The sequence below is a fragment of the Sus scrofa genome, chromosome 6 (assembly GCF_054392235.1).
Source record: "Sus scrofa isolate SSC_HxYL_T2T_F1_AM1 chromosome 6, Sscrofa_HxYL_maternal_Yorkshire_Landrace_v2.0, whole genome shotgun sequence".
NCBI lineage: Eukaryota > Metazoa > Chordata > Mammalia > Artiodactyla > Suidae > Sus > Sus scrofa.
The window spans coordinates 163,704,367-163,731,807 of record NC_139388.1 but is presented as its reverse complement, the minus strand read 5'-3'; the positions used below and the strand labels follow the sequence as shown (position 1 = coordinate 163,731,807).

Below are 27,441 nucleotides of genomic sequence, written 5' to 3'. Positions count from 1 at the left end.
CAGCCACAGCAACCCGCGGGGTTTGAGCCACGTTTGCCATCTACAGTACAGCTCACGGCAATGCCAGGTCCTTAACCTACTGAGCAAGGCCAGGGATCGAACCCGCATCCTCATGGATGCTAGTCCAGTTCACTAACTGCGGAGCCACAGTGGATACTCCGCGTCTGTGTCTTTTAAGTGTTTCCATCATACTCCAGCCCATCTGCCCTAGTGACCATGTTACTTAGGAAAGGGAGACAAATGTGAGGTCAACTTGGATCATTATTTTTCTGAACTGCCCTGGCATGCAGGCTCTTTTAACTTTTTGAAGTTGTGAAACTGTATATGAAGAGAAAAGTCATGGCTCCTCAGTCAACTGGTTTAGTTTTAAAAGATTTATAATTGACAGTATACATGGAATATTGCTTTCTTTATTATGCAGCCCTAGCCAGACTGAATGATTTGCTATTACTTGGCCATTTCTCTACTTTCCTACCTCTGTATTGTGTAAGGAAAGCGCACATAGTCTTTGTTTTGAGAATTTTTACATTTGCAGAGTAAACAATGCTGAGTACATTGTCAGTAGTTCTTTTTTGCCCATGTGGTAGGCTAGACAAACAAACGCATGATAACTGGAAAAAGCGGTAAGTAGTGTCATGTTACATTGCAGCTCCCTAATTACCATGTTGCATATATAATTCTTTTTTTCTATGTAGGTGACTCCACCTGTGGGCAGAGGTCTATATATCACAGTTTGGGACTGACCGGAATTCCTATAATCAATGTCAACAATAACTGTTCTACTGGCTCAACTGCTTTGTTTATGGCCCGGCAACTGATTCAGGGTGGTGAGAAGTGCCTATTTGTCTAGTGTATTTAAGTAGACATGGGGTTATGCCCTCTCTTTTATCATTTCTCCATATGACCACCAGAGGGGTTGCTTTTATAATGTAAAATAAATAATTTTATTGAGATGTACTTTATATTCCATAAAATTCATCCCTTTAAAGTGTACAATTCAGTGTTTTTTTTAGTATATTCACAGGTTTGTGCAGCTATTACCCCTCTCTGTTTTTTTTTTTTTTTTTCTTTTACCTTTTCGGGTGTACCTGCGGCATGCAGAATTTCCTGGGCCAGGGATAAAACCAGTGACACAGCAGCGACCTATGCTGCTGAGCCATAAGGGAACTCCTCCAGATACCTAATCTTGGAACATTTATATCACCCCAGAAAGAAAGCTGTATCTAGCATTCGCTTCCTATTTTCCCCTCCCCAGGACCCCTGGCACCCCCTAATCTCCTTTTTGTCTCTTATCGATTTACCTGTTCTGAACAATATACAAATGGAATCGTAGTACAAGGGCTTCTGTTGTTTCTTTCATTTCTCATATTTTCACAGTTCATCCATATTGTAGTGTGAGTCAGTACTTCATTCATTTTTTATGGCCTAGTAATAATCCGTTGTATGGATACATCACATTGTGTTTATCCATTTATCACAATGGGTTGTTTCTACTTTTTTTTTTTTTAAAGCTGCACTCGTGGCATTTGGAGGTTCCCAGGCTAGGGATCAAATCGAAGCTGTAGCCACTGGCTTATGCCACAGCCATAGCAATGCCAGATCTGATCCGTGTCTGCGACCCACATCGCAACTCATGGCAATGCTGGATCCCTAATCCACTGAGCAGGGCCAGGGGTCAAACCCGAGTCCTTATGGGTACTAGTTGGATTCCAGTGGGAACTCCTTGTTTTGCTGTTCTCATTTTAGATGCTCCTTCTCTCAAAGAATAATTCTGTTGAGACTTTGATAATATCAGAACCTTTTATTTAATGTTTTACAATTAAAAATAAGCTATTTATATTTGTTCTTCACTAGAACATATTTCCACGGTAATCAAAAATTTTATTAACATTGAGAACCAAGGTAGAATTAGATACATCATTGATTTTTTTCTCATCTTAAACCATATAAGAATTTTCTCTGTAACTTTTCACTTATTAAACATTTTATAGGATTATAGCATATTTTTACATTTTGTATAAATTGACATATTTATTTAAATTGAAGTATTTACTGGTATTTTGTTGGGTGTTTGGAAATCAAGTTTTTCAAAATAATTGTATTTTCTTTCAAGGTCTGGCAGATTGTGTCTTGGCTCTTGGGTTTGAGAAGATGGAAAAGGGATCCCTTACACTTAGTGTGAGTATCATTCATTCTTATTTTGGAGGTTTTTAAAAAGATTTTTATTTTTTCCATTGTAGTCGATTTACAATGTTCTGCCAATTTCTGCTGTACGGCCAAGTGACCCAGTCCTACATGTTACGTATATACATACAAACACACCACACATACACTTTCTTTTTCTCACATTATCCTCCCTCATGTTCCATCACAAGTGACTAGAGGTAGTTCCCTGTGCTATACAGCAGGGTCTCATTGCTTATCCACTCCAGATGCAATAGTTTGTGTCTACTAACCCCAAATTCCCGGTCCATTCCACTCCCTCCCCCTCCCCCTTGGCAACTACAAGCCTGTTCTCTAAGTCCATGAGTTTGTTTCTTTTCTGTAGATAGTGTTATTTGTGCCGTATATTAGATACCAGATTATAAACGGTATCATATGGTATCTGTCTTTCTCTTTCTGACTTACTGTACTTAGTATGAGCATCTCTAGTTCCATCCATGCTGCTGCAAATGGCATTATTTTGTTCTTTTTTATGGCTGAGTAGTATTTCAGTGTGTATATGTACCACATCTTCTTCATCCATTCATCTTTTGATGGACGTTGAGGCTGTTTCCATGTCTTGGTGATTGTGAATAGTGCTGCAGTGAACATAGGGGTGAATGTATCTTTTTCAAGGAAAACTTTGTCTGGATATATGCCCAGGAGTGGGATTGCTGGGTCATAAGGTAGTTCTATATTTAGTTTTCCATAGTGGTTGTGCCAATTTACATTCCCACCAACAGTGCAGGAGGGGTCCCTTTTCTCCATACTTTCTCCAGCATTTGTTATTTGTGAACTTATTAATGAAAGCCATTCTGACTGGTGTGAGGTGGTACCTCATAGTAGTTTTAATTTGCATTTCTCAAAAAATTAGTGATGTTGAGCATTTTTTCATGTGCCTGTTGGCCATCTGTATATCTGTATATCTTTTTTTCCTTTTCTTTTTTCTTTTTTTTTGTCTTTTTAGGGTCACACCCACAACACATGGAGGTTCCCAGGCTAGGGGTTGAACCGGAGCTGTAGCTGCTGGCCTACACCACAGCTCACAGCAACGCTTACATTGTGTTTATCCATTTATCCTCTGAGCGAGGTCTGGGATCAGAACCTGCATCCTCCTGGATACTAGTCAGATTTGTTTCTGCTGAGCCATGACAGGAACTCTTGTATGTCTTCTTTAGAGAAATGTCTATTCAGGTCTTTTGCCCATTTTTCCATTGGGTTGTTGGTTTTTGTTTATTTTGGAGTTGTTATAACACTGTGAGAAAACTTTGCCCATCTGACTACTATAAACAGAGTTTGTGAAAGCTGAAAGGTGACATTGTATATAGATCCTGGTATTTTAGACAGTAAAAAACCATAGAGATAATTTTTTTCAACACCTTTATTTTGTGAAACTGATGTTCAGAGAGGTCAGATGATTGAATCTGAGGTTGACTTGTCTATTTAATTTGAAAGTCATTCATTCATTTATTCAAAAGTTAATTCCACTCAACAAACTGAAGAACATCAATAAAATGTGGGACTTCTGTTTTTGGTAACGGCAAAAATTATTTCATTTATTTATTTATTTATTTTTTTTGTCTTTTTGCTATTTTTTTGGGCCACTTCCGCGGCATATGGAGGTTCCCAGGCTAGGGGTTGAATCGGAGCTGTAGCCACCGGCCTACGCCAGAGCCACAGCAACGCGGGATCCGAGCCGCGTCTGCAACCTACACCACAGCTCACGGCAACGCCGGATCGTTAACCCACTGAGCAAGGGCAGGGACCGAACCCCCAACCTCATGGTTCCTAGGCGGATTCGTTAACCACTGAGCCACGACGGGAACTCCGCAAAAATTATTTCAATTATTTCTCCTACTAAGGACAAATAAATGGAATATCCTAAAGACAGTGAAGAGCTAACAAGAGAATGCCAGAAAATTCAGCTCAGCATTTGAAGCAGCTTTTGCGTTGAAGGCCTTTGCTGATCTGATAGCCTCCTAGAATGAAGAGGGAGGTGTCATAGCTCAGATCCTCCCAAGATCAGAAGTTTAATGCTCACTCTCCACATGAAACTGGGTCCTCCCATTAAAATTTATTTTAATTTTTAAAATTCAAGTCTGGGGCACCGTCTTGAAGGCATTAGCCTGCTGTGGCCCCCTTTGCCTGGCAAAGCAATAAAGCTATTATTTTCTCCTTTATTCCCCCCCCAAATAAATAAAATTCAAGTATAGTTGGTATACAACGTGGTACTAATTTCTGCTGTACAGCAAAGTGACTTAGTCATCCAGATACATACATTCTTTTTAAAAATTTTCCTTTCTGTTACAGTTTATCCCAGGGGATTGGATATAGATCCCTGCCTATACAATGGGACTTCATCTCTCTATCCTAAATGTAATAGTTAGGGGTAAAGCTTTTAGGTGAGGGTGAACACAAGGTAAAACTAACTCCCTCCTCTATGTTCTCTTTCCCCCACTGTCATGAGATTATAGGGAGTGTTGCCTTGGCACTGAGCAGAGCAAAGGAGGAAAAAAAGAGAAGGAAAAAAATAACCAGAAAAACCTTTCACTGAGAATTAATAAGCCACAGGCTGCGCCACGACGGGAACTCCTCATTTATTCATTTATTTACTCTCCAATTTTTGTTATTTTCTTCTGCTAGTTTTTGGCTTAGATTATTCTTTTTCTCATTCCTTGAAGACTTTCCTTGAAAGTTAGGTTGTTTGAGATCTTTCATATTCTTAATGTAGGAGTTTATTGTTATGAATTTCCCTCTTAGGACTGCTTTTGCTATATCCCATAAGTTTAGTATGTTGTATTTTCATTTTCATTTGTTTCAAGATATTTTATGATTTTTCTTTTGATTTTTTCTTTGACATATCGCTTGTTCAGTAACATGTTTAGTCTCCACATTATATTTGTAAATTTTTTAGTTTTCTTCTTATAATTCTTTTCTAATCGAAAACCACTGTACTTGGAAAAGACGCTTTCTATGATTTCAATCTTAAATTTATTAAGGATTGTTTTGTCAGCAAAAATTAAAAAAAAAAAAAAAAAAAAAAAAAAGAGTTCCCATCATGGTGTAGAGGAAATGAATCCAGCTAGGAACCATGAGGTTTCAGGTTCGATCCCTGGCCTCACTCAGTGGGTTAAGGATCTCCCAGCTACAGCTCAGGTTCAACCCCTATCCTGGGAACCTCCATATGCTGCGGGTGCGGCCCTAAAAAGCAAAAATTAAAAAAAAAGAAGAATTGTTTTGTGGCCTAACACATCTATACTGGAGAACATTCCATAGGTACTTGAGAAGAATGTGTATTCTCTTCCTTTTGGATGGAATGTTCTGTAAATGTCTTAAGTCCATCTGCAACCTAGTCTAGTATGTTGTTTAAGCCCAGTGTTTCCTTTTTGATTTTCTCTCAGAATGATCTGTCCATTGATGAAAGTAGAGTCTTAAACTCCCCTAGTATTATTGGATTGCTGTCTATTTCTCCCTTTAGGTCTGTTAATATTTGTTTTATATATTTAGGTGCTCCTGTGTTGGGTGCATAAATACTTACAAGTGTTATATCCTCTTGTTGGATTGATTCCTTTATCATTATATAATGACCTTCTTTATTTCTCATTACAGTCTTTGTCTTTATTTTGGCTGATATAAATACAGTTACCCCTAATACAACATGCTTTTAAATTACATGAGTCCACTTAAATGCAGATTTTTTTCAATGGTAAATACTAAAGTACTACACAAGCCCCAGTTGTTTGAATTCACTGATGTGGAACTTGGATATGGAAGAACTACATATATAGATGGCAGAGTTCAAATTTTTTTTTTTTTTTTTTTTTTTTTTTTTTTTTTAGGGCTGCACCTGTGGCATATGGAAGTTCCCAGGCTAGGGGTTGAATTGGAGCTGTAGCTGCTGCTGGCCTACGCCACAGCCACGCAAATGCAGGATCTGAGCCTTTTCTGCGACCTACCCCACAGCTCACAGCAACGCTGGATCCTTAACCCACCGAGTGAGGTCAGAGATTGAACCTGCATCCTCATGGATACTAGTTGGGTTTGCTAACCACTGAGCCATGGCGGGAACTCCCAGACTATAAATTATGTGCACATTTTCGACTGCATGAAGGGTCAGTGCCCCTAATCCCCATGATGTTCAAGGTTCAGTTGCCTAGGCACGCTAGCTTTCTTTTGGTTTTCATTCGCGTGGAATTTCATCTTCCATCTCTTCACTTTCTGTGTGTATCTTTACATCTGAAATGAGTCCATTTATCCACTCTGTGTTTTTTGATTGGAGAATTTAGTCCGTTTACATTAAAGTATTATTGATATGTGTGGACTTATTCCTACTTTGTTAACTGTTTTCTGGCTGTTTTGTAGGGTACAGGCATTATTTGAAGAGATAGTGGCGCCTATATTTCTTGAACTGACAAAGAATACTAATCTACAGATTGAAAAAGCCCAGTAGCTCCAAAGTAGGATAAATAAAAAGAAACATGTCTATAGACATGTCAGAGTGAACTGCAAAACAAAAATACAAAACAAAACAAAAACAAAGAGAATAGTGGGGTGAGTATTAGTATCTTCTTTTTATGAAGACTATTACTAGAACAGGTTATAGATATTTGTTTTGTATATCTATGGATATTGAGTTTGGGTTTATGTCAGCTTTATAATAATTTTGCATTTGTTTGTGGAAAAGCAATTAGAAAGTTATTAGAGCTGGTTTTAAGCAATTTGAAGCAACTTGTAAGGCAACTTTCTGACAATTAAAAGGCTAAGGGCCTTTGAATTTGGTTATCAGCATGATTTTTATTTATTTATTTATTATTTTTCAAATGATTTTTATTTTTTCCATTATAGCTGGTTTACAGTGTTCTGTCCATTTTCTACTGCATAGCAAAGTGATCCAGTCACACATACACATATACATTCTTTTTCTCACATTATCCTATGTCATGCTCCGTCATAAGTGATTACATATAGGTCCCAGTGTTATACAGCAGGATCTCATTGCTTATCCATTCCAAAGGCCATACTTTGCATCTATTAACCCCAGATTCCTAGTCCATCCCATTCCCTCCCCCTGCTTCTTAGCAACCAAAAGTCTGTTCTACAAGTTCTTGAGTTTCTTTTCTGCCATATGTTAGATTCCAGATATAAGTGATATCGTATGGTATTTGTCTTTCTCTTTCTGACTTACCTCACTTAGTATGAGAGTCTCTAGTTCCATCCATATTGCTGCAAGATTTGCATAATTCTATAGCTACTTCTTACATTTTCATAGCCCACTGTTATGGGCACTGCCTATCTTAAAATTTTTATTTCCCTTGTAAGAGTCATAAGAAATGGAAAAATAAAGAAAAAATAAGAAATAATAACATGTAATGATAATCATCATTAGGGATGTGGTAATTTAGCAAAAAAAAAAGTTGAGATTGTTCTGTATCTATAAATTTGTTTTACTTCATTTTCACTTATTTTTTTTGAGTATTTCATGTTAAAAATTACAAGCAAAGATTTTTTAATTTCTGTATTATAATTTATCACATGACTATTGTAATTTACTTAGCATTGCTTCTATTATTGGGCATTTAGATTTTTTCTTTATTATTATTGTAAATTTTGCTATGATGAACACAATTTCAACAGTATTTTTCTATTCTTGATTATTTTCTTAGGCTAGATTCCAAAGCGATATTGTTTAGTGAAAGATATAAACTTTTTCATTTAAAGAATGATAACTTTATAATTTTCAAAAAAGGATAGAAATCCAAGCAATCCAAAGGAGAAGAAAAATTTTTCCAAATCCCACTATCACTAACACCTATTTGGAGTGAGAGAGAGAGAAGGAGAGGGGAAGGGAAGGAGGGAGGGAGAGTTATATTTTTTCCTTTTCTTATAAGGCCATCAATCCTAAACAGTAGGACCCCACCCTTATGACCTAATTTAACCTTAATTACCTCCAAAAAGCCCCTTTTTTCCCCAAATACAATAACACTGGGGGTTAGGGTGTCAACATGACTTAGGAGGACACAGTTGAGTCCATAGAAATGAAGGTCCCAATTTTGCCATATCTTGTCAAAACTTGTTGATGTCTGTCTGTTTCATCATAGCTACCCTAGTGGATGTGCAGTAGTATCTCCTTGTGGTTTTGGTTTGCATTTCCATGATGACTAATGATGTTGAATATATTTTCATATCTATAGTGGCCATTTTGTATGTCTTTGGAGAAATATCTGTTCAGATCCTTTGTCCATTTTAAAATTAGGTTGTCTTTTTTTTTTTTTTTCTTTCATTTTTGGCCATACTTGTGATGTGTGGAAGTTCCTGGGCCAGGGATTAAACCCAAACCATAGCAGTGACCCTATCTGCTGCAACAATGCTAGATTCTTAACCTGCTGTGCCACAAGAGAACTCCGTAGATTGTGTTTTTTTTTTTTAGGATTATTATTATTATTTTAAATTATTTTATTTTATTTTGGTTTTTTGCGAATTCTTGGGCCACTCCCAGGCTAGGGGTCGAATCAGAGCTGTAGCCACCGGCCTACGCCAGAGCCACAGCAACGCGGGATCCGAGCCGCGTCTGCAGCCTACACCACAGCTCACGGCAACGCCGGATCCTTAACCCACTGAGCAAGGCCAGGGATCGAACCTGAAACCTCATGGTTCCTAGGCGGATTCGTTAACCACTGAGCCACAACGGGAACTCCCGTAGATTGTTTTTTTTATTATTGAGTTGTAAGAGTTCTTTTTTTCTTTTTTCTTTTGTCTTTTTGCCTTTTCTAGGGCCGCTCCTGCAGCATATGGAGATTCCCAGGCTAGGGGTCTAATCGGAGCTGTACCTACTGGCCTAGGCCACAGCCGCAACAACAGCGGATCCTTAACCCACTGAGCAGGGTCAGGGATTGATCCTGCATCCTCATGGATGCTAGTCAGATTCGTTAACTGCTGAGCCACAGTGGGAACTCCTGTTTTGTAATTTTCATTGTGATTTCTTCTTTCACCCATGTGTTAGAAGTATGTTGGTTAGTTTCCTAATATTTGGGCATTTTCCAGATACTTTTCTCTTATTTGTTTCTTTCTTTTCTTTCTTTTTTTTTGGCCACATGTGTGGCATGTGGAAATTTCCAGGCCAGTGATCATACTTGCGCCATAGGAGCAACCTGAGCCATAGCAGTGAAAATGCAGGAGCCTTAACCCTCTGGTCTACCAGAGAACTCCCTGTTACTTCTTTCTATTTTTATTATCTGTGATCAGAGAATGTACTTTATTTTATTTTATTTTTTGTCCTTTGTCCTTTCAGGGCCATACCCATGGCATATGGAGGTTTCTAGGCCAGGGGTCTAATTGGAGCTACAGCTGCCAGCCTACGCCAGAGCCACAGCAACGCAGGATCTGAGTCATGTCTGCAACTTACACCACAGCTCATGGCAATGCCGGATCCTTAACCCACTGAGCAAGGCCAGGGATGGAACCCGCAACCTCATGGTTCCTAGTCAGATTCATTTCCACTGTGGCACGACAGGAACTCCGAGAGAATGTACTTTATATGATGTGAATACCTTTTAATTTATTGAGACTTTTTGGGCTCAAAATATGATCTTTTTTGGAAAGGGAATATTAAAAAAATCCCCTTTATGGGAATGTAAATATATGTATGACTGGGTCACTTTGCTATACAGCAGAAATTGGTACAATATTGTAAACCACCTATACTCTAATAAAACTTTTTTTAATTATTAAAAAAATCCCTTTTAAAATCACATCAAAAGGGAGTTCCTTTTCTGCCTCAGCAGGTTAAGAACCCAACTAGTGTCCATGAGGACGTGGGTTTAGTCCTTGGCCTCACTCAGTGGGTTAAGGATCCCATGTTGCTGCAAGCTGTGGTGTAGGTCACAGATGTGGGTTCAGATCCTGTGTTGCTGTAGCTATGGCATAGGCCAGCAGCTGCAGTTCCAATTTGACTCCTAACCTGGAAACTTCCACATGCTATACTATAAAAAAGCAAAAGAAAAAAAAAAAAAGAAAATCACATCAAAAAATAAAATATTTAGGAATAAACCTGACCATGGAGGTGAAAGACTTATATGCTGAGAACTATAAAACATTAAGAAAGAAACCTGAAGGTGGAGTTCCCATCATGGTGCAGTGGAAACAAATCCGACTAGGAACCGGGAGGTTGCAGGTTCCGTCCCTGGCCTTGCTCAGTGGGTTAAGGATCCGGCATTGCTGTGAGCTGTGGTATAGGTCACAGACACAGGTTGGATCTGGCGTTGCTATGGCTGTGGTGTAGGCCAACGGCTACAGCTCCGATTAGACCCCTAGCCTGGGAACCGCCATATGCCGCAGGTGCGGCCCTAAGAAGACAAAGACAAAAAAAAAAAGACCAAAAAAAAAAAAAAAAAGAAAACTGATTTTTTTATTTTAAAGGAAACTGAAGGTGATTCAAATAAATGGAAAGATATCTCATGCTCTTAGACTGGAAGAATTAATATTGTTAAAGTGGCCATACTACCTGAAGCAATCTACAGATTTAATGTGATCTCTGTCAAATTACCCACGATATTTTTCACAGAATTAGAATAATTATAAAATGTATGTGGAATAATAAAAGACCCCAAATTGCCAAATCCATCCTGAGGAAAAAGAACCTTGAGAACTTAGGAATATTACAAAGCTGTAGTCATCAAAACAGCATGGAAATTCCCTGGTGGCTTAGTGATTAAAGATTCAGTGTTGTTACTGCTGTGGCTTGGGTTTGACCTGTGGCCCAGGAATTTCTGCATGCCATGGGTGCAGCCAAAAACAAAAACAAAAAACAAAACAGATATATGGATCCATGGAACAGAATAAGAGTCTAGAAATAAACCCAAAAACCTGTGGTCAATTAATCTTTGACAAATGAGGCAAGAATATACAATGGAGAAAAGATAGTCTCTTCAGCAAATGGTGCTGGGAAAGTTGGACAGTCACATGTAAATAAATGAAATTAGAATGCATCCTCAAACCAGACACCATAAAACTCCTAGAGGAGAGCACAGGCAAAACATTCTCTGCCATAAATTGTGTCAGAATGAGACCTAATCAAACTTATAAGCTTTGGTACAGCAAAGAAAACTCAGCAACAAAAACCAAACAACCCAATCAGAAAATGCGCTGGGAGTTCCCGTCGTGGCACAGTGGTTAACGAATCCGACTAGGAACCATGAGGTTGCGGGTTCGGTCCCTGCCCTTGCTCAGTGGGTTAACGATCCGGCGTTGCCGTGAGCTGTGGTGTAGGTTGCAGACGCGGCTCGGATCCCACGTTGCTGTGGCTCTGGTGTAGGCCGGTGGCTACAGCTCCGATTGGACCCCTAGCCTGGGAACCTCCATATGCCGCAGGAGCGGCCCAAGAAATAGCAAAAAAAGACAAAAAAAAAAAAAAAAAAAAAAAAAGAAAGAAAGAAAATGGGCTGAAGATCTAAATAGACATTTCTCCAAAGAATTACATACAGATGACCAACAGGCACATGAAAAGATGTTTGACATCGCTAATTATTAGAGAAATGCAAATCGAAACTACAATGAGCTACCACCTTACATGGGTCAGAATGGCCATCATTAAAGAGTCTACAAATAACAAATGCTGGAGAAGGAAAAGGGAAACCTCCTGTACTGTTGGTGGGAATGTAAACTATTGCAGCTGCTATGAAAAGCAGTATGGCGGTTCCTCAAAAAACTAAAAATAGAGTTGCCATATGATCCAGCAATCCCATTCCTGGTCATATATCCAGACAAAACTTTAATTCAAAAAATTGAATGCTTCCCTATGTTCATAGTAGCACTATTCACAATAGCCAAGGCATGGAAACAACCTAAATGTCCATTGACAGATGAATGGTTAAAGATATGGTACATACACACAATGGAATACTACTCAGCCATAAAAAAGAATGAAATATGCCATTTGCAGCAATGTGGATGGACCTAGAGGTTAAGGTACTAAGTGAAGTAAGTCAGAGAAAGACATACCATATGATATCACTCATATGTGGAATCTAAAAACATGATTCAAATAATCTTATCTACAAAACAGAAATAGACTCATAGACATAGAAAGCAAACTATGGTTACCAAAGGGGAAAGGGAGTGGGGGAGGGATAGATTAGGAGTTTGGATAGCAGATGCAAACTATGTATAGAGAGAGACTGGGTAGACAATGGGATCCTATTGTATAGCACAGGGAGCTATAGTCAATAAGTTATACTTCAATAACATACATCTTAAAAATATATGATCTGTTTTGGAAGATGTGTGTGGTGAAAAGAATACTGTTGTTGGGGAGGGTGTTCTATAAAGTCTAAGTCAAATTGGTTGATAGTATTGATTGTCTTGTATGTCCCTACTAATTTTTGTGTCTACCTGTATGTCAGTTACTGAGAAGGGGGGTAATGAGATCTCCTGCTAAATCTGTGGATTTGTCTACTTCTTTCAGCTTTTGCTTCATGTATTTCAAATCTCTCTTACTAGGTATGTTAACATTTAGGATTGTTGTGTCCTTGATAAATTGACCCCTTCATCACTGTGAGATGATGTGAAGTGTGCTATATCATGAAACTGAAAATACATTCATGAAAGTTTGTATGGACCCCTCCATTTGTCAGACCCTACCCTTTGAAGGCATGATTTGAAGGATTTTAGGCTATTTATAAGAATTTATCTCTTGTAGTGCTATTTGATCTTATCTGTTTTGTCTGCTATTAACATAGCCATTTCGACTTTCTTTTAAGTAGAATTAGGATTATCTTTTTTGTCCTTTTATCTATTTCTGTCTTTATATTTGACTTAGGTTTTTGTAGACAGAATTTAGTTGAGTCTTGCTTTTTACCCAATATAATAATCACTGCCTTTTAATTGGACTTTTTAAATCCTTCTCACTTAATGTGGTTATTGATATAGTTGGGTTTGAGTTAGTGGTTAGCTGAAACGGTTGTCTACTGGCTTATACCAGCTTGCAAGTTCTGATTTTGCATCTTTGCTTTCAGTGACATCATGCTGGTGGATTCACATTGGCCAGGCTGGGAGTATTTACACCACAGAAATTGTCAGATGCTACAATAAGGCCTCCTTTACCCTCCATGAACCTATTAAACCTTTATTAGGACACCACTGATTTAAATCTGAAATCTTTCTACTTGTTTTTTCTTTCTTTTTTTTGGCCACCCTGTGGCATATGGAGCTCCCAGGCCAGGGATCAGATCTGAGCTGCAGCCTCGAACTAAGCTGCAACTGCAGCAACACCCGATACTTAACCCACTGTGCCAGGTCGGGGATCAAACCCATGTCCCAGGGCTCCCAAGATGCTGCTGATCCCATTGTACCACAGTGGAAGCTCCTCTGCTTGTTTTCTTTCTGTTCAATATCTTCTTTATTCTTTGTCTTTGTATTATTGAGAATTTTTATAACTTTATTTTGTCTTTTTTATGACATATTAACTATACCTTTCGTGTTTTGCTTTTGGCAGTTGCTTTAGGGTTTACAGTATGCATCTTTATTCACTAACCAACTTAAGTAATGTTATAACCATTCACTATAGTATGACATGAACCTTACAAAGTATTTTTCTTTTTTTTTTTTTAGGGCTGCACCTGTGGCATTTGCAAGTTCCCAGGCTAGGGGTCCAATTGGAGGTGAAGCTGCTGGCCTACACCACAGTCACAGCAACAGAGGATCCAAGCCGCATCTGTGACTTACATCACACCTCACGGCGATGCCAGATCCTTAACCCACTGAGCGAAGCCAGCGATCAAACCTGCATCCTCATGGATACTAGTCAGGTTCGTTAACCACTGAGCCACGATGGGAACTCCTCTTTGGTTACTTTTAAGATTTTTTCTTTATCACCAGTTTTGAACAATTTTGTTATGATATACCTTGGCATAATTCGATCATGTTTCTTATGCTTGGGGTTTGTTAAGTTCTTGGGTATGTGGGTTAGAGATCTGTCATCAGATTTGGACTTTTTTTTTTTTTTTTTTGTCTTTTTGTCTTTTTTTGTTGTTGTTGTTGCTATTTCTTGGGCCGCTCCCGCGGCATATGGAGGTTCCCAGGCTAGGGGTTGAATCGGAGCTGTAGCCACCGGCCTACGCCAGAGCCACAGCACGCGGGATCTGAGCCGCGTCTGCAACCTACACCACATCTCACGGCAATGCCGGATCGTTAACCCACTGAGCAAGGGCAGGGACCGAACCTGCAACCTCATGGTTCCTAGTCGGATTCGTTAACCACTGCGCCATGACGGGAACTCCCCAGATTTGGACATTTTTAATGCATTATGCCTTAAATATTTTTTTCTGACTTTCTTCTCCATCTTCTCTTTTTCTCAGACTCCAATTACATATCTACTAACCTTGTTAATTATTCCACAATTCACTCATTTTATTCTTTTTTTCTCTTCATGTTTTGTTACTCTTTTAAGTTTACTAATCTATGCTGTGCCTAATCTTCCATTAATTTCGCTGAGCTTACTGGTTTTTTTTTTTTTTTTTTTTTTTTTTTTTTTTTTTTTTTTGTCTTTTTAGGGCTGCACTCATGGCATGTGGAAGTTCCCAGGCTAGGGGTTGAATTGGAGCTGCAGCCACTACGCCACAGCCACAGCAATGCAGGATCCAAGCCGTGTCTGTGACCTATACCACAGCTCACGGCAATGCTGGATCCCTAACCCACTGAGTGAGGCCAGGGGTCGAACCCACCACCACTGAGCCCCTACTGAGTTTACTTTTCATTTCAGTGTGTATTTTATTTTTAAGATACACACTGAAGGTTTTTTTTTTAAATTTTTATATCTTCCATAACTATCTTTTTCTCATTCCTACTTTCTTTTACCTTCTTGGACAGATGGAGTGTATTTACAGTAACTGTTTCAATGTTCTTACCTACTAACTCTATCATCTGTGCAATTTCTTTTTTTTTTTTTGAAATTTTATTTTATTTTTTTTACAGAGTAAAATACATATATTTAAACACAATTACATTCACACAGATTATTATATCATGGATCTTAAGAAACAGATTAAGTGACTCCCTCTGGAGAAATGGAATGGAAAATATGCTGAGACAAATAGGAAATTTATTCTATACTTTATCCCATTTTGTATGGCTTTCATCCTTACTATTTAGTATTATCTATTACATTTCAATTTTTCCTTAAAAATTAGCATTATATTAAAATTGTTATATTATGCAACTAAAATTTATAAAGAAGAAAGCCTTATATACCATTAAATATTTTATATAGCATAATAAAAAGAATAACAACTGGTAAGAATAACAAAAATAATATACCCTCTGAAAATAAGTAAAATATTAAATGCATAAATTGGTTAAAAAACAGTGTAACTATATAAATATGTCTTCACAATTTGTTACATCTTATTGAATCTTCAATATAGGCATTACAACATTCTAGGTGATGTGATAAACAAGACATTATAGACCTTACATTGTACCATGGAGAGAAATGGTTATTAATAATACAGTTGTAGAACTGTATTATTTAATTGTACAGTTGCATTATTTAATTATAATTATCATAAATTCTTTGATGGAGAGGAAGTCAGAATCAGATGTAGGAAGACTTCAGCATTCTGAGAATGGAGTCAAATGACCTCTTTTATGGTGGATTATGCACTTATTTACTATGAGATATATTTCTTCTCCACAGATTCCTTGTTTGTGTATCAATTGTAGATTTTTTGTTTGCAGTTATTCTGAAGTTTTGATACAAGAGTCTATATGTATATGAGATTGTTTTAAGTTGTTTTCTTAATTGCAAGTTCATCTCCAGTGTCCTGCATTTGTACCCACCCCTTCTCATGATTTCTGATTTTGGTGGTATAATTGTGCATGGATGATTTCGTATCTTTATATATACCTTTACTGGTGAGCCTTGTCATGTGTGGAATTTTTGTTTTCTGTTGCTTTCTTGTCTTTTCTGCCTAGAGAAGTTCCTTTAGTAATTGTTGTAAGGCTGGTTTAGTGTTGCTGAATTCTCCTAGCTTTTGCTTATCTGTGAAGGTTCTGATTTCCCCTTCAAATCTGAAGGAGAGCCTTGCTGGGTAGAGTAATCTTGGTTGGAGGTTTTTTCCTTTCATCATGTTAAGTATATCATGCCACTCCTTTCTGGCCTGCAGAGTTTCTGCTAAAAAATCTGCCAATAACCTTATTGAGGTTCCCTTGTATGTTACTTGTTTCTTTTCCCTAGCTGCTTTCAAGATTTTCTGTCTTTAATTTTGGTCAGTTTGATTAATATGTGTCTCAGTGTATTCCTCCTTGGGTTTATTTTATATGGTACTCGTTGTGCTTCCTGGATTTGAGTGAGTGGTTCCTTTCCCATGTTAGGGAAGTGTTCGGCTATTATCTCTCGGAATATTTTTTCTGTTCCCTTCTCTCTCTCTTCTCCTTCTGGCACCCCTATAATATGGATGTTGGTGCGTTTAACATTGTTCCAGAGTTCTCTGAGACTCTCTTCATTTCTTTTCAATCTTTTTTCTCTTTTCTGTTCTGCATCCGTAATTTCCACTAATCTGCCCTCCACCTCGCTTATTCCTTCTTCTGCCTCCTGTATTCTGCTGTTAGCTGCTTCTAGTGAATTTTTTATTTCAGTTATTGTATTTTGCATCTCTTCTTGCTTAAGTTTTATATCTTGCATTTCTTTGCTCAGTGTTTGCTGTAAATTATCCCCTTTGCCTCCAGTTTATTTCCAATGCCTGGCGTCATCTTCAGCATCATCAGTCTGAAGTCTGGAGGCTAAGAATCTCCTCCTCGCTTAGCTAATTTTCTGGGGTTTTTCCTTTCTCCCTCATCTGAGTTATAGTTCTCTGTCTTTTCATTTTTATAGGTTTTTAGTGTGGTGACCTTTTGACAGATAATAGAGTTGTAGCCTCCCTTCCTTCTGATGTCTGCCCCCCTGTGGCTGAAGTCGGTTTGGGGGGGCTTGCTGTAGGCTTCCTGATGGGTGGGGCTGATGCCTGCCCCCTGGTAGGTGGAGCCGATTCTAATCCCTCTGGTGGGTGGGGCTTAGTCTCCGGCTGGGTTTAGAGGCAGCTGTGTGCCTGAGGGGTCTTTAGGCAGCCTGTTTACTGAGGGGCGGGGCTGTGATCCCACCTGGATTGTTGTTTGCCCTGGAGCTTCTCAGTGCTGACTGACAGGGGGGGCCAGATTTTCCCAAAGTGGCCACCTCCAGAGAAAGGCAGCTGCTGAATATTCCCAAGAGCTTTTCTTTCAATATCCTTCCCTCAGAACAAGCCACATTCACCCCTGTTTTCCCAGGATGTCCTCCAAGAACTGCTGTCAGGTTTGACCCAGATTCCCATGGAGACTTTGCTTTGCCCTGGGACCCAGTGCACGTGAACGTCCGTGTGCGCCTTTTAAGAATGGGGTCTCCATTTCCCCCAGTTCTGTGGAGCTCCTGTGCACAAGCCCCACTGACCTTCAATGCCAGATGCTCCAGGGCTCTTTCTCCCAGTGCCAGATCCCCGCAAGTGAGGGTTTGATGTGGGGCTCAGAACTCTCACTCCTGTAGGGGAGTCCCTCTCTGTGAACCAGTTAGTTTTCAGTCTCTGGAGCTTCCCACCTGGGAGGTATGGGGTTGTTTATATCACGAAATCGCCCCTCCTACCTCTTGATGTGGCCTCCTCTTTTTCTTCTGGAGTAGGGTATCTTTTTTAAGGTTTCCAGTCCATTTGGGTGGAGATTGCTCAGCCTTTAGTTGTAAATTTTGTTGTTTTTAGGAGGGAAGTTGAGCTCCAGGTCTTTTATTCCTCCATCTTAATCCTCACTCTTATCATCTGTGCAATTTCTATTGATCGATTAATCCACTCTTTGCAAGTTGTACTTCTGTTTCATTGCTTGCCTTATGATTTCTGATTGAATGCTAGCATTGTAAATTTTACTTTGTTAGATGTTGAATTTTTTTTTTTTTTTTGGTCTTTTTAGGGCCGCACCAGTGGCATATGGAAGTTCCCAGGCTAGGGGTCTAATTGGAGCTGTTGCTGCCGGCCTACGCCAGTGCCACAGCAACACAGGATCCATGCCGAGTCTGCAACCTACACCACAGCTCATGGCAACGCAGGATCCTCAACCACTGAGCAAGGCCAGGGATCAAACCCACAACTTCATGGTTCCTAGTCAGATTCGTTGACCACTGCGCCATGACGGGAACTGCCAGATGTTGAATTTTTATGTTCTGTTAACTGTTATAGGGTTTTGTTCTGGGGTAGTTGTTTTGTTCTGTCAGCTGCTCCAGCAGAACATGGAAATTCTCAGGCCAGGGATCCAACCTGAACCACAGCTGCAACCTATGCCACAGCTGCAGCAATGCTGGATCCTTCACCCACAGCACCAGGCTGGGGGTTGAACCTATGCTGCCACAGAGACAATGTCGGATCCTTAATCCACTGTGCCCCAGTGGGAACTCCTGGGGTAATTGTTTTTTTGAAATGGTTTGATCCTTTTGAGGTTTGCTTTTACGCTTTGCTAGGTACAATCAGAACAGTCTTTATCATTCTTCTAAGGCTAAACTGATCTTGCTACTCAGGATTCTGCTGATGCCCCAAGTGTTCGGAGATCTTTCCATTGTGGTTTTGGGAATAAGAACTATATCTGGCCCTGTGGGAACACTGGGCATGTTCTGCCTGCTTCTTTCCAGTGATTCTTTCCCTAGTCTCAGTAGTTTCCTCATGCTCATGTGTTGATCAGACTCACTGAAGACTCAAGGGGAACTCTCTTCAGATCTTCAGAGAGCTCTCTCTCTCTCTCTCTCCTTTCATTGCTCTCCTCTGTGAATTCTAGATGCCATGGTCTCTCTAAACTGTTTCTTCGGTTGGAGCTTGCTGGACTCCGTGCTACTTTCCCCTGCTCTTGCCAGGTAGTAATTTGGGGCCGGTCGTAATGCTCACCATGCTCATTTCCCTTCATTCAGAGATTGCTGTGCTGGGCTTTATGTTCACCATTGTCTGAAAACAGCTGCTTTGTATATTTTGTCCAGGTTTTTAATTGTTTAATCGTGGCTCAGTGGTTAACGAATCCGACTAGGAACCATGAGGTTGCGGATTCGATCCCTGCCCTTGCTCAGTGGGTTAACGATTCGGTGTTGCCGTGAGCTGTGGTGTGGGTCGCAGACACAGCTCAGATCCCGCGTTGCTGTGACTGTGGTGTAGGCCGGTGGCTACAGCTCCGATTCGACCCCTAGCCTGGGAACCTCCATATGCTGAGGGAGCAGCCCTAGAAAGGGTAAAAGGGGAGTTCCCGTCATGGCGCAGTGGTTAACGAATCCGACTAGGAACCATGAGGTTGCGGGTTTGGTCCCTGCCCTTGCTCAGTGGGTTAAGGATCCAGCGTTGCCGTGAGCTGTGGTGTAGGTTGCAGATGCGGCTCGGATCCCGCGTTGCTGTGGCTCTGGCGTAGGCCGGTGGCTACAGCTCCGATTCAACCCCTAGCCTGGGAACCTCCATATGCCGCGGGAGCGGCCCAAGAAATAGCAACAACAACAACAACAACAAAAAAAGACAAAAAGACAAAAAAAAAAAAAAAAGAAAGGGTAAAAGGACAAAAAAAAAAAAAAAAAAAAAAAAAAATAGAAGGGTGCATCTGGTTCCTGTAGTCTGTCTTGACTAGAAGCAGAAGTTGTGTTCTGTTTTCCCTCACATTCCTTTTTAACTTGGATGTGAACATTTTTTTTATTTAAAACATTTTTTCTTTTAAGATTTCTTTTGAGGAGTTCCCATCATGGCGTAGTGGTTAACGAATCCAACTAGGAACCATGAGGTTGCAGGTTTGGTCCCTGCCCTTGCTCAGTGGGTTAACGATCCGGCGTTGCCGTGAGCTGTGGTGTAGGTCGCAGACATGGCTCGGATCCCGCGTTGCTGTGGCTCTGGCGTAGGCCGGTGGCTACAGCTCCGAAGACCCCTAGCCTGGAACCTCCATATGCCGCAGGAGCGGCCCAAGAAATGGCAGAAAAAAAAAAAAAAAAAAAGACAAGACTTCTTTTGACAAAAAATTCTACCTGCAGAAACTCAAACACATCATTAGGTGTACTTATTTTTTAAGATTTCTAATTTCGCAGATTCCACAGGACCCATTTATCAGCTCATTTTATCTTTAGCCTTTGGATGGTCAAGTCGCCTACCATATCTAATGAAGTAATTTTCTTCCTTTAAGTCTGTTTTTCTTAATCCTAATTTTGTTTCATAGCATTCCCTTTAGAACTCCTTTGAAGACTAACAGAAATCTCCATTTATTTCATTCAACAATTATTTATGGAATGTTTACAGTGTAGAAGGCCACGTGCTCGGCATTGGATATACACACAGAGGTGTATGAACAAGTTCCTGCCCTCGGGGAGTTTATAGTCTGGTAGATAAACTCACTGGAAACATTTAGCTTTCCTTTAGGAGAATATTTTCAGTAGGAACTGTATTTTTCTTTTCTAGAGCCGTGAAAGCAGAGGGGAGGGCCCTTTGAGCATGACATTATCTTAATCCTAATTCACTCTTTTTCTCAAAGACTCAAACCTATTCCTGCCTCAGCATCCTATTCTTTCCCTCTGCCTAAAAGGCTCCTCTCCCAAAGTCATCCAAATAACTTCCTCCTACTCCTTCTCATACCTGCTCAAATGCCCTATTATCAGTGAGACTTCCCTTGAGTATTTTTTATAAAATAGTACTTCCCACCTTCCATCTTTATCCCTTTGCTTGGATTTATTCTTTATGGCATGACTACTTACATTCTAATTAATTTTCATTCTCGTTTCCTTCTGTCCCCTCCTCCCTCACAGGCCAGGTGAGCAGGGACTTTATCTCCTTTGTTTACTGTCTTATCCCCTGCTTCTTTTTTGTGTGTGTGTCTTTTTGCCGTTTCTAGGGCCGCTCCCGCAGCACATGGAGGTTCCCAGGCTAGGGGTCTAATCGGAGCTGTAGCCACCAGTCTACACCAGAGCCACAGCAACGCAGGATCCGAGCCGTGTCTGTGACCTACACCACAGCTCACACAACACCGGATCCTTAACGCACTGAGCGAGGCCAGGGATCCAACCTGCAACCTCATGGTTCCTAGTCGGATTCGTTAACCACTGAGCCACAACGGGAACTCCTATCCCCTGTATCTTGAGTAGTTATTTGCGTGTTTGAGATGCTTTATATGTGTTTGAAAGAATACATACCTCTTTGGTCACTAGATGATTTTTCCTTTCCATGTTTCCCTGCGAAACATGTTCTGACTGATTTTATTCACTGATTTTATTTTTGGCTTATCCACCCTTTGACTATGCAAATGTCGTAGTAACACTGTAATAGTTAAAAGAGATCTTTAGCATGTCTAAGACTTATTAAATGTTTTTTTTCCCCTTTCTTAGTTTGCAAATAGGACCAATCCAATAGATAAGCATGTTGAAGTCATGATTAACAAGTATGGATTATCTCCGCATCCATTTGCTGCTCAGCTGTTTGGGCATGCTGGAATAGAGCACATGGAAAAATATGGTATGTTAAAAAAAACATTAAGGCTTATTGGTAGTTATATACATGTGTGGGAACCAATTGGTATTTATTTAAGAACTACGGTGAATGCTGGGATGTATAAAATATGAAATGATTTTTCATTGGAGTTGAAGAAATAGTCTGTATAGAATTTAGTTGTAGAAGAGTATTTTATACATGGGATGTCATATGGGAAGTGCTTAGAATGCTCCAAAATAAGACATTGAAATAGGAAAAATACCATAAATCTAGTCTTCTTTACTCATGGTCGATCAGTTGAGGCTTCTCTGTTCTGAATGTGGTAATGAGAGTTAAAGCTTGCTGTTGGTAGTAGATGCATATTCGAGCCAAATTTTATTCTCGGTACTTGAATCCATCAGGAGTCCTTCATCATCTGTCAATTCATAGTGTTTTATGAGATTTAAATTTCAAAGTTGACTTTTATTTTGTAGGTAAATATCCTAGCTTTTTGGGGGGAATTGGGGGTAGCACCCTCAGCAAATGGAGGTTCCCAGGCGAGGGGTCAAGTGGGAGCTGTAGCCGCTGGCCTACGCCACAGGCACAGCAACCGGGATCCGAATTGTGTTTGTAACCTACACCACAGCTCATGGCAACGCCCGATCCTTAGCCCACTGAGCGAGGCCAGGGATCGAACCCGAAACCTCATGATGCCTAGTTGGATTCGTTTCCGCTGTGCCATGACGGGAGTGCCAAAGACCATCTCTTAATTTGAGCATCTTTTACCACTTTGAGAGGCTGAGAATTCTCAAAACTATCAAGTCCTGAATCCTTTTTGTTTAATGGTTCTTTCCTCAGCGCGGGACTGTAGGATTTTACTAGTAGTGGCAAGAAGAAAGCATGTGGCAGTTTCAATATTTTGCTTATTATCTAGTTTCTACAAAACTGCAGGACATACTGTAATTTCTACTTCAATAGTAACAGGGGTCTCCTTTCCTTCAGTTTTCAGTAAGGTTTTGTCTTTTGGCGAACCCTCTCCTACAGCATCCTCAAAAGACCCGAGGCTACTGCTAATACGTCTTCAAAGCACTTTAGGCCCTTGCTAGCAATTGTTCCAAACTTTGGAACTAGAGTGGTTTCAAAGCCATTCACATATTTTATGTTTTTGTTCAGTATAACTTGACATCTACCGTTAGTCTGCTTGGGCTGACATAGCAAAATATCATCGACTGGGTGGATCAAACAACGGACATTTGTTTTTCATGGTTCTAGAGGCTGGGAAGTCCAGCGTCAACATGCAAGATAGGGTTTGGAGTTCCTGTCGTGGTTCAGTGGAAGCGAATCCAACTAGGAACCATGAGATTGTGGGTTCGATCCCTGGCCTTGCTCAGTGGGTTAAGGATCCGGCATTGCTGTGAGCTGTGGTGTAGGTCACAGACGCAGCTTAGATCCTGCATTGCTGTGGCTGTGGCGTAGGCCGGTGGCTGTGGCTCTGACGCGACCCCTAGCGTGGGCACCTCCATATGTCACAAGTGCAGCCCTAAAAAGCAAAGAGACAAAAAAAAAAAACCCCAAAAAACAAAAACAAAAACAAAACAAAACAAAAAACCCATGCAAGATAGGTTTTATATTGAGGCCTCATCTCTTGGGTTGTAGGTGCCTTCATTTCACTGTGTATTCCCATGACCTCTTCTTTTGTGTGGGCACAGAGAGAGAGGGACAGAGAAGCATCTTTGTCTTTGTCCTCTCATGAGGGCACTGATCCTCTCAGGAGGGAGTCACCCTCATGACGTCACCTACCAAAATGACCTCCCCAAAGCCCCCTCTCCAAATACCATCACATTAGGGATTAGAACTTCAACAAATGAACGTGGGGTGGGGGGAAGCCATGATTCATTTCATAGCGTTCAGGTACCAAAATAAGTAATATCAACTGTTTTTACAGTGAGACTCTCTGGTTTTAAAACCCACTTCTTGTTTTCCTGTCCATTGTCTAGTCTTCCTCTGGGGATACCCCCCCCACCCAGCCTGTCCGTATGTTCCGCAGACCTAACTATTCTCTGCTTCAGAGTCTCAGATGCCCTTTGGCTACAATGATCTTTTCTCCATTCTTCCAAGGTCAGCTTTTCTTGTGCTTCAAAGTCTTAAAAAAAATCTTATATCTCCAACACTTTACAAAAGGATTTCGACTTAGAGATCTAATGGGTCTGTCAAATTTTCAGGTCTAAAACTGAAGCCCCAATTCTTCCGTTTGAACTTCCGCCCTTCCCCATCTTTCCTCCTGAAGTTTCCACCGTTCAGAAGGGTATCTTCTCTAGGACCTTTGACCAAGAACCTGGGAGCCAGTCTTGATTTTTCTCATACTCGACGTTGAATATATCAGCCAACCTTTTAAACTTGTTTTTCAAAATATCCAGAAATATCGGAAAGGGAAATGTGCCTCAGCATTCCCACCACTTGCCCTGTAGTGCAGGCGGTCAGAGGTTTTCACCTGGATTATAGGAATCTCCTACATGTACCTCTACAATCAATTTTGTTGGTTTTGTTTTTTTGTCTTTTTAGGGCCACAGTCAGGGCATACAGAGGTTCCCAGGCTAGGGGTCGAATCAGACCTGCAGCTGCCAGTCTGCACCACAGCTGCAGCAACTCGGGATCTGAGCTGCATCTGTTACCTACACCACAGCTCATGGCAATGCTGGATCCTTAACCCATTAAGCAAGGCCAGGGATGGAACCCGTGCCCTTGTGGGTACTAGTCGGGTTTGTTACCCCTGAACCACCGTGGGAACCCCCTGTACAGTCAATTCTTTATGTTATTTCCAGAGCAATGCTTTTGAAATATAAGCCAGATCATTTCAGTCCTCTGCTCAAAACTGTTGTGTTCTTACTACGCTCAGGTGGAAAGCTACAAGTTAGGGTGTACAAGCTTCTATATGATCTGATCCTGGACCGTCCTTAGCTCTCTGACCTCATCTCTTACCGTTTTTTCTATCACCACTCTGCTCCAGCCACATCATCCATTTGGTTCCTCAAACACGGTAACTACGTACCTACTTTGGCCAGTGCCAGATCCTTAACTCACTGAGTGAGTCCAGGGATCAAATCTGAGGCCTCATGGTTCCTCGTCAGATTTGTTTCCACTGAGTCATGACGGGAACTGCCCTATTTTGACTTCCGGAATACTCTACCCTAAGATTTCATCAGTGCTCCCATCCTCTGACTCCACCTCAGTCATTTCATATAACACTTGTAATCATCTGGTGTATGTATATTTTTCTTACTTATTGACTGTCTCTCCACCCTGAATCAAAGTCTACAAGCATACTGATTTTTGTTTGTTTTTAACTCACTGTTACCTGGTACAGTGCCTGGCACAAAGCAGGTATTCTCTAGTTAATTCATCTTCAAAGAAAGAACCTCCTTGACCATTCAAATTGAAGTAGGTCTCTCCTGTTATTTTCTTTTTCTTTTCTTTTCTTTATTTATTTACTATTTATTTTATTTTATTTTATTTATCTTTTTCTTCTGTAGATAGTTCCTATTGCTTTCTTTCATAGCACTTAGCACTATTTATATCGACATTTATTGTATATGGTTTTGTTTAATTGTTATTTTCTTTATTTGTTTTATAAATGCCACAAAAGCAAGAATCAAGTCTGTTTTGTTTGTCTTCCATATAGCCAGCCTAGCACAGTGCTTGGCATATAATCTGGCCAGAAGAAAGTATTTCCCCCTTTCTCTTTTATAGTCCCTTGACCATTTAATTAGTAAGTGGTTGTTGAGTGAATAAATGAATGAATGAAGCAATTTTCATATCCTTATTATCTCACTTAATTCTCACCACAATCCAATGTGAGAGGTGTTATTATATATTAACTAAGATTCTGGTTTCAGGGTCTCATATATATAATTTATTGTGTTTAGAGATTATCCATCAATTCTTATTTTCTTGAGTTTCTTTTTCTTTCAGAAATGGGTATCGAATTTTGCCAAAGGCTTTTCTAGCATCTATGAAATGAATTGTATTCATGCCCCCCGCTTAGATTTATTGGTTAAAATATTTTATCAGTGGATTTCTGATATTGAACCAACTCTGCCTGTCTGGATTGAATGCCACTTAGTTATGATATATTTGTTGATTTTTTAATTGATTTTTTAAAATGTGGAGTTAGGAGTTCCTGTTGTAGCACAAGGGAAACAATCTGACTAGCATCCATGAGGAAGCAGGTTCAATTCCTGGCCTTGCTTGGTGGGTTAACGATCTGGTGTTGCCATGAGCTGTGGTGTAGGTCGCAGATGCAGCTTGAATCCCAAGTTGCTGTGGCTGTGGTGTGTAGGCTGCAGCTTCATTTCAACCCTTAGCCACAGAAACCTCCATATGCCAAAGACAAAAGACAAAAGACAAAAAAAAAAAAAAAAAGATATTAATTTGATGTGACCTGTTCTTACTGAACCCACACCGACTGCCTCTGCATCATTTGTTACTATTGGTATGAGATAATCAGTGTGGTCTCTACCATTTTCCATTTTTATTAGAATTAGATAAGATTTGCTCAGTCTTACATGTGTATCATTTCTGCTCTGAAAATCATCCTCCTTGACAGAGAAGATAGAGATGAAGACTCTCCACTTTATTGCACTGTCAGTTACCAGCTCTAATCAGTGGACTTTTTCCTTCCTTGGTCTTTCTAGCTCCAAAGGTGGATTCAAAATTTATTTTATTCTATTCTGTCTTTTTTTTTTTTTTTTTTTTTTTTTTTGCTTTTTAGAGCCCACCTGTGGCATATGGAGGGTCCCAGTCTAGGGGTCTAATTGGAGCTACAGCTGCTGGCCTACACCACAGCCACAGCCATGCCAGATCCAAGCTGAGTCTGTGACCTATACCACAGTTCATGGTAACACCAGATCCTTAACCCACTGAGCGAGGCCAGGGATCGAACCCACAACCTCATGGTTCCTAGTTGGATTTGTTTCTACTGCGCCACGACAGGAATACCAATTCTATTCTTTTTTTAAAAAATTTTTACTATTAGTTCCCATTGTGGCCCAGCAGTAATGAACCCAACTACATCTATGAGGAATCGGATTTGATCCCTGGCCTCGCTCAGTGGATTAAGGATCCAGCTCTGTGTGAGCTGTGGTATATAGTTTGTAGATGTGGCTCAGATCTGTTGTTGCTATGGCTGTGGCGTAGCTAGCTGCTACAGCTCTGATTTAACCCCTAGACTGTGAACTTCCATATGCCACAGGTGTGGCTCTAAATTAAAATAATAATAATAATAATAATAGCTCTGTGGTTAATGAACCCGACTAGTATCCATGAGGATGCAGGTTCAGTCCCTGGCCTTGTTCAGTGGGTTGAGGATCTGGTGTTGCTGTGAGCTGTGGTGTAGGTCGCAGAGACAGCTCGGGTCTGGTGTTGCTGTGGCTGTGGCATAGGCTGGCAGCTATAGCTCTGATTCGACCCCTGGCCTGGATACCTCCATATACCTCAGGTGCAGTCCTAAAAAATAAAAAAAAAAGACAAAAAAATAGTAAAAAATATTTTTGCAAATTTTACTTTATTACTGTCCTTGCTTTTGTTTTCTTGACACTGCTCTAAACTTTCTGTTAAAGAATTTAAAAACACCCTTTTCTTGTTAAGACTGTAACTCTTCTGAAGACCTTTCTGTCTTATCATAAGGAAAGAGGAGATGAGGCCCTGGAAGGTATGAATTGCAAAACTCATTTAGTCCAGGGGCATTGGATGTTTTGGCAGACTCCTTGAAGAATTGCTGGCAGTG

At 40.2% G+C, this 27,441-nt stretch overlaps 1 protein-coding gene and 1 long non-coding RNA gene across 2 annotated transcripts in view; one reads left to right on the top strand and one right to left on the bottom strand.

Annotated features, from left to right (window-relative positions):
* Window positions 1–27,441, top strand: part of SCP2 (sterol carrier protein 2) — a 124,775-nt gene that overhangs the window by 17,595 nt on the left and 79,739 nt on the right. Inside the window, 3 exon segments of the mRNA NM_001168415.1 lie at window positions 696–827; window positions 2,114–2,178; window positions 21,578–21,704. Of these exon segments, the coding sequence (NP_001161887.1) occupies window positions 696–827; window positions 2,114–2,178; window positions 21,578–21,704 (324 nt within the window).
* Window positions 6,050–11,631, bottom strand: LOC146402961 (uncharacterized). Its single transcript, XR_014808336.1, has 2 exons — window positions 10,507–11,631; window positions 6,050–8,682 (listed from the first exon to the last, which is right to left on the bottom strand). It is a non-coding gene; the product is annotated as an uncharacterized LOC146402961 (long non-coding RNA).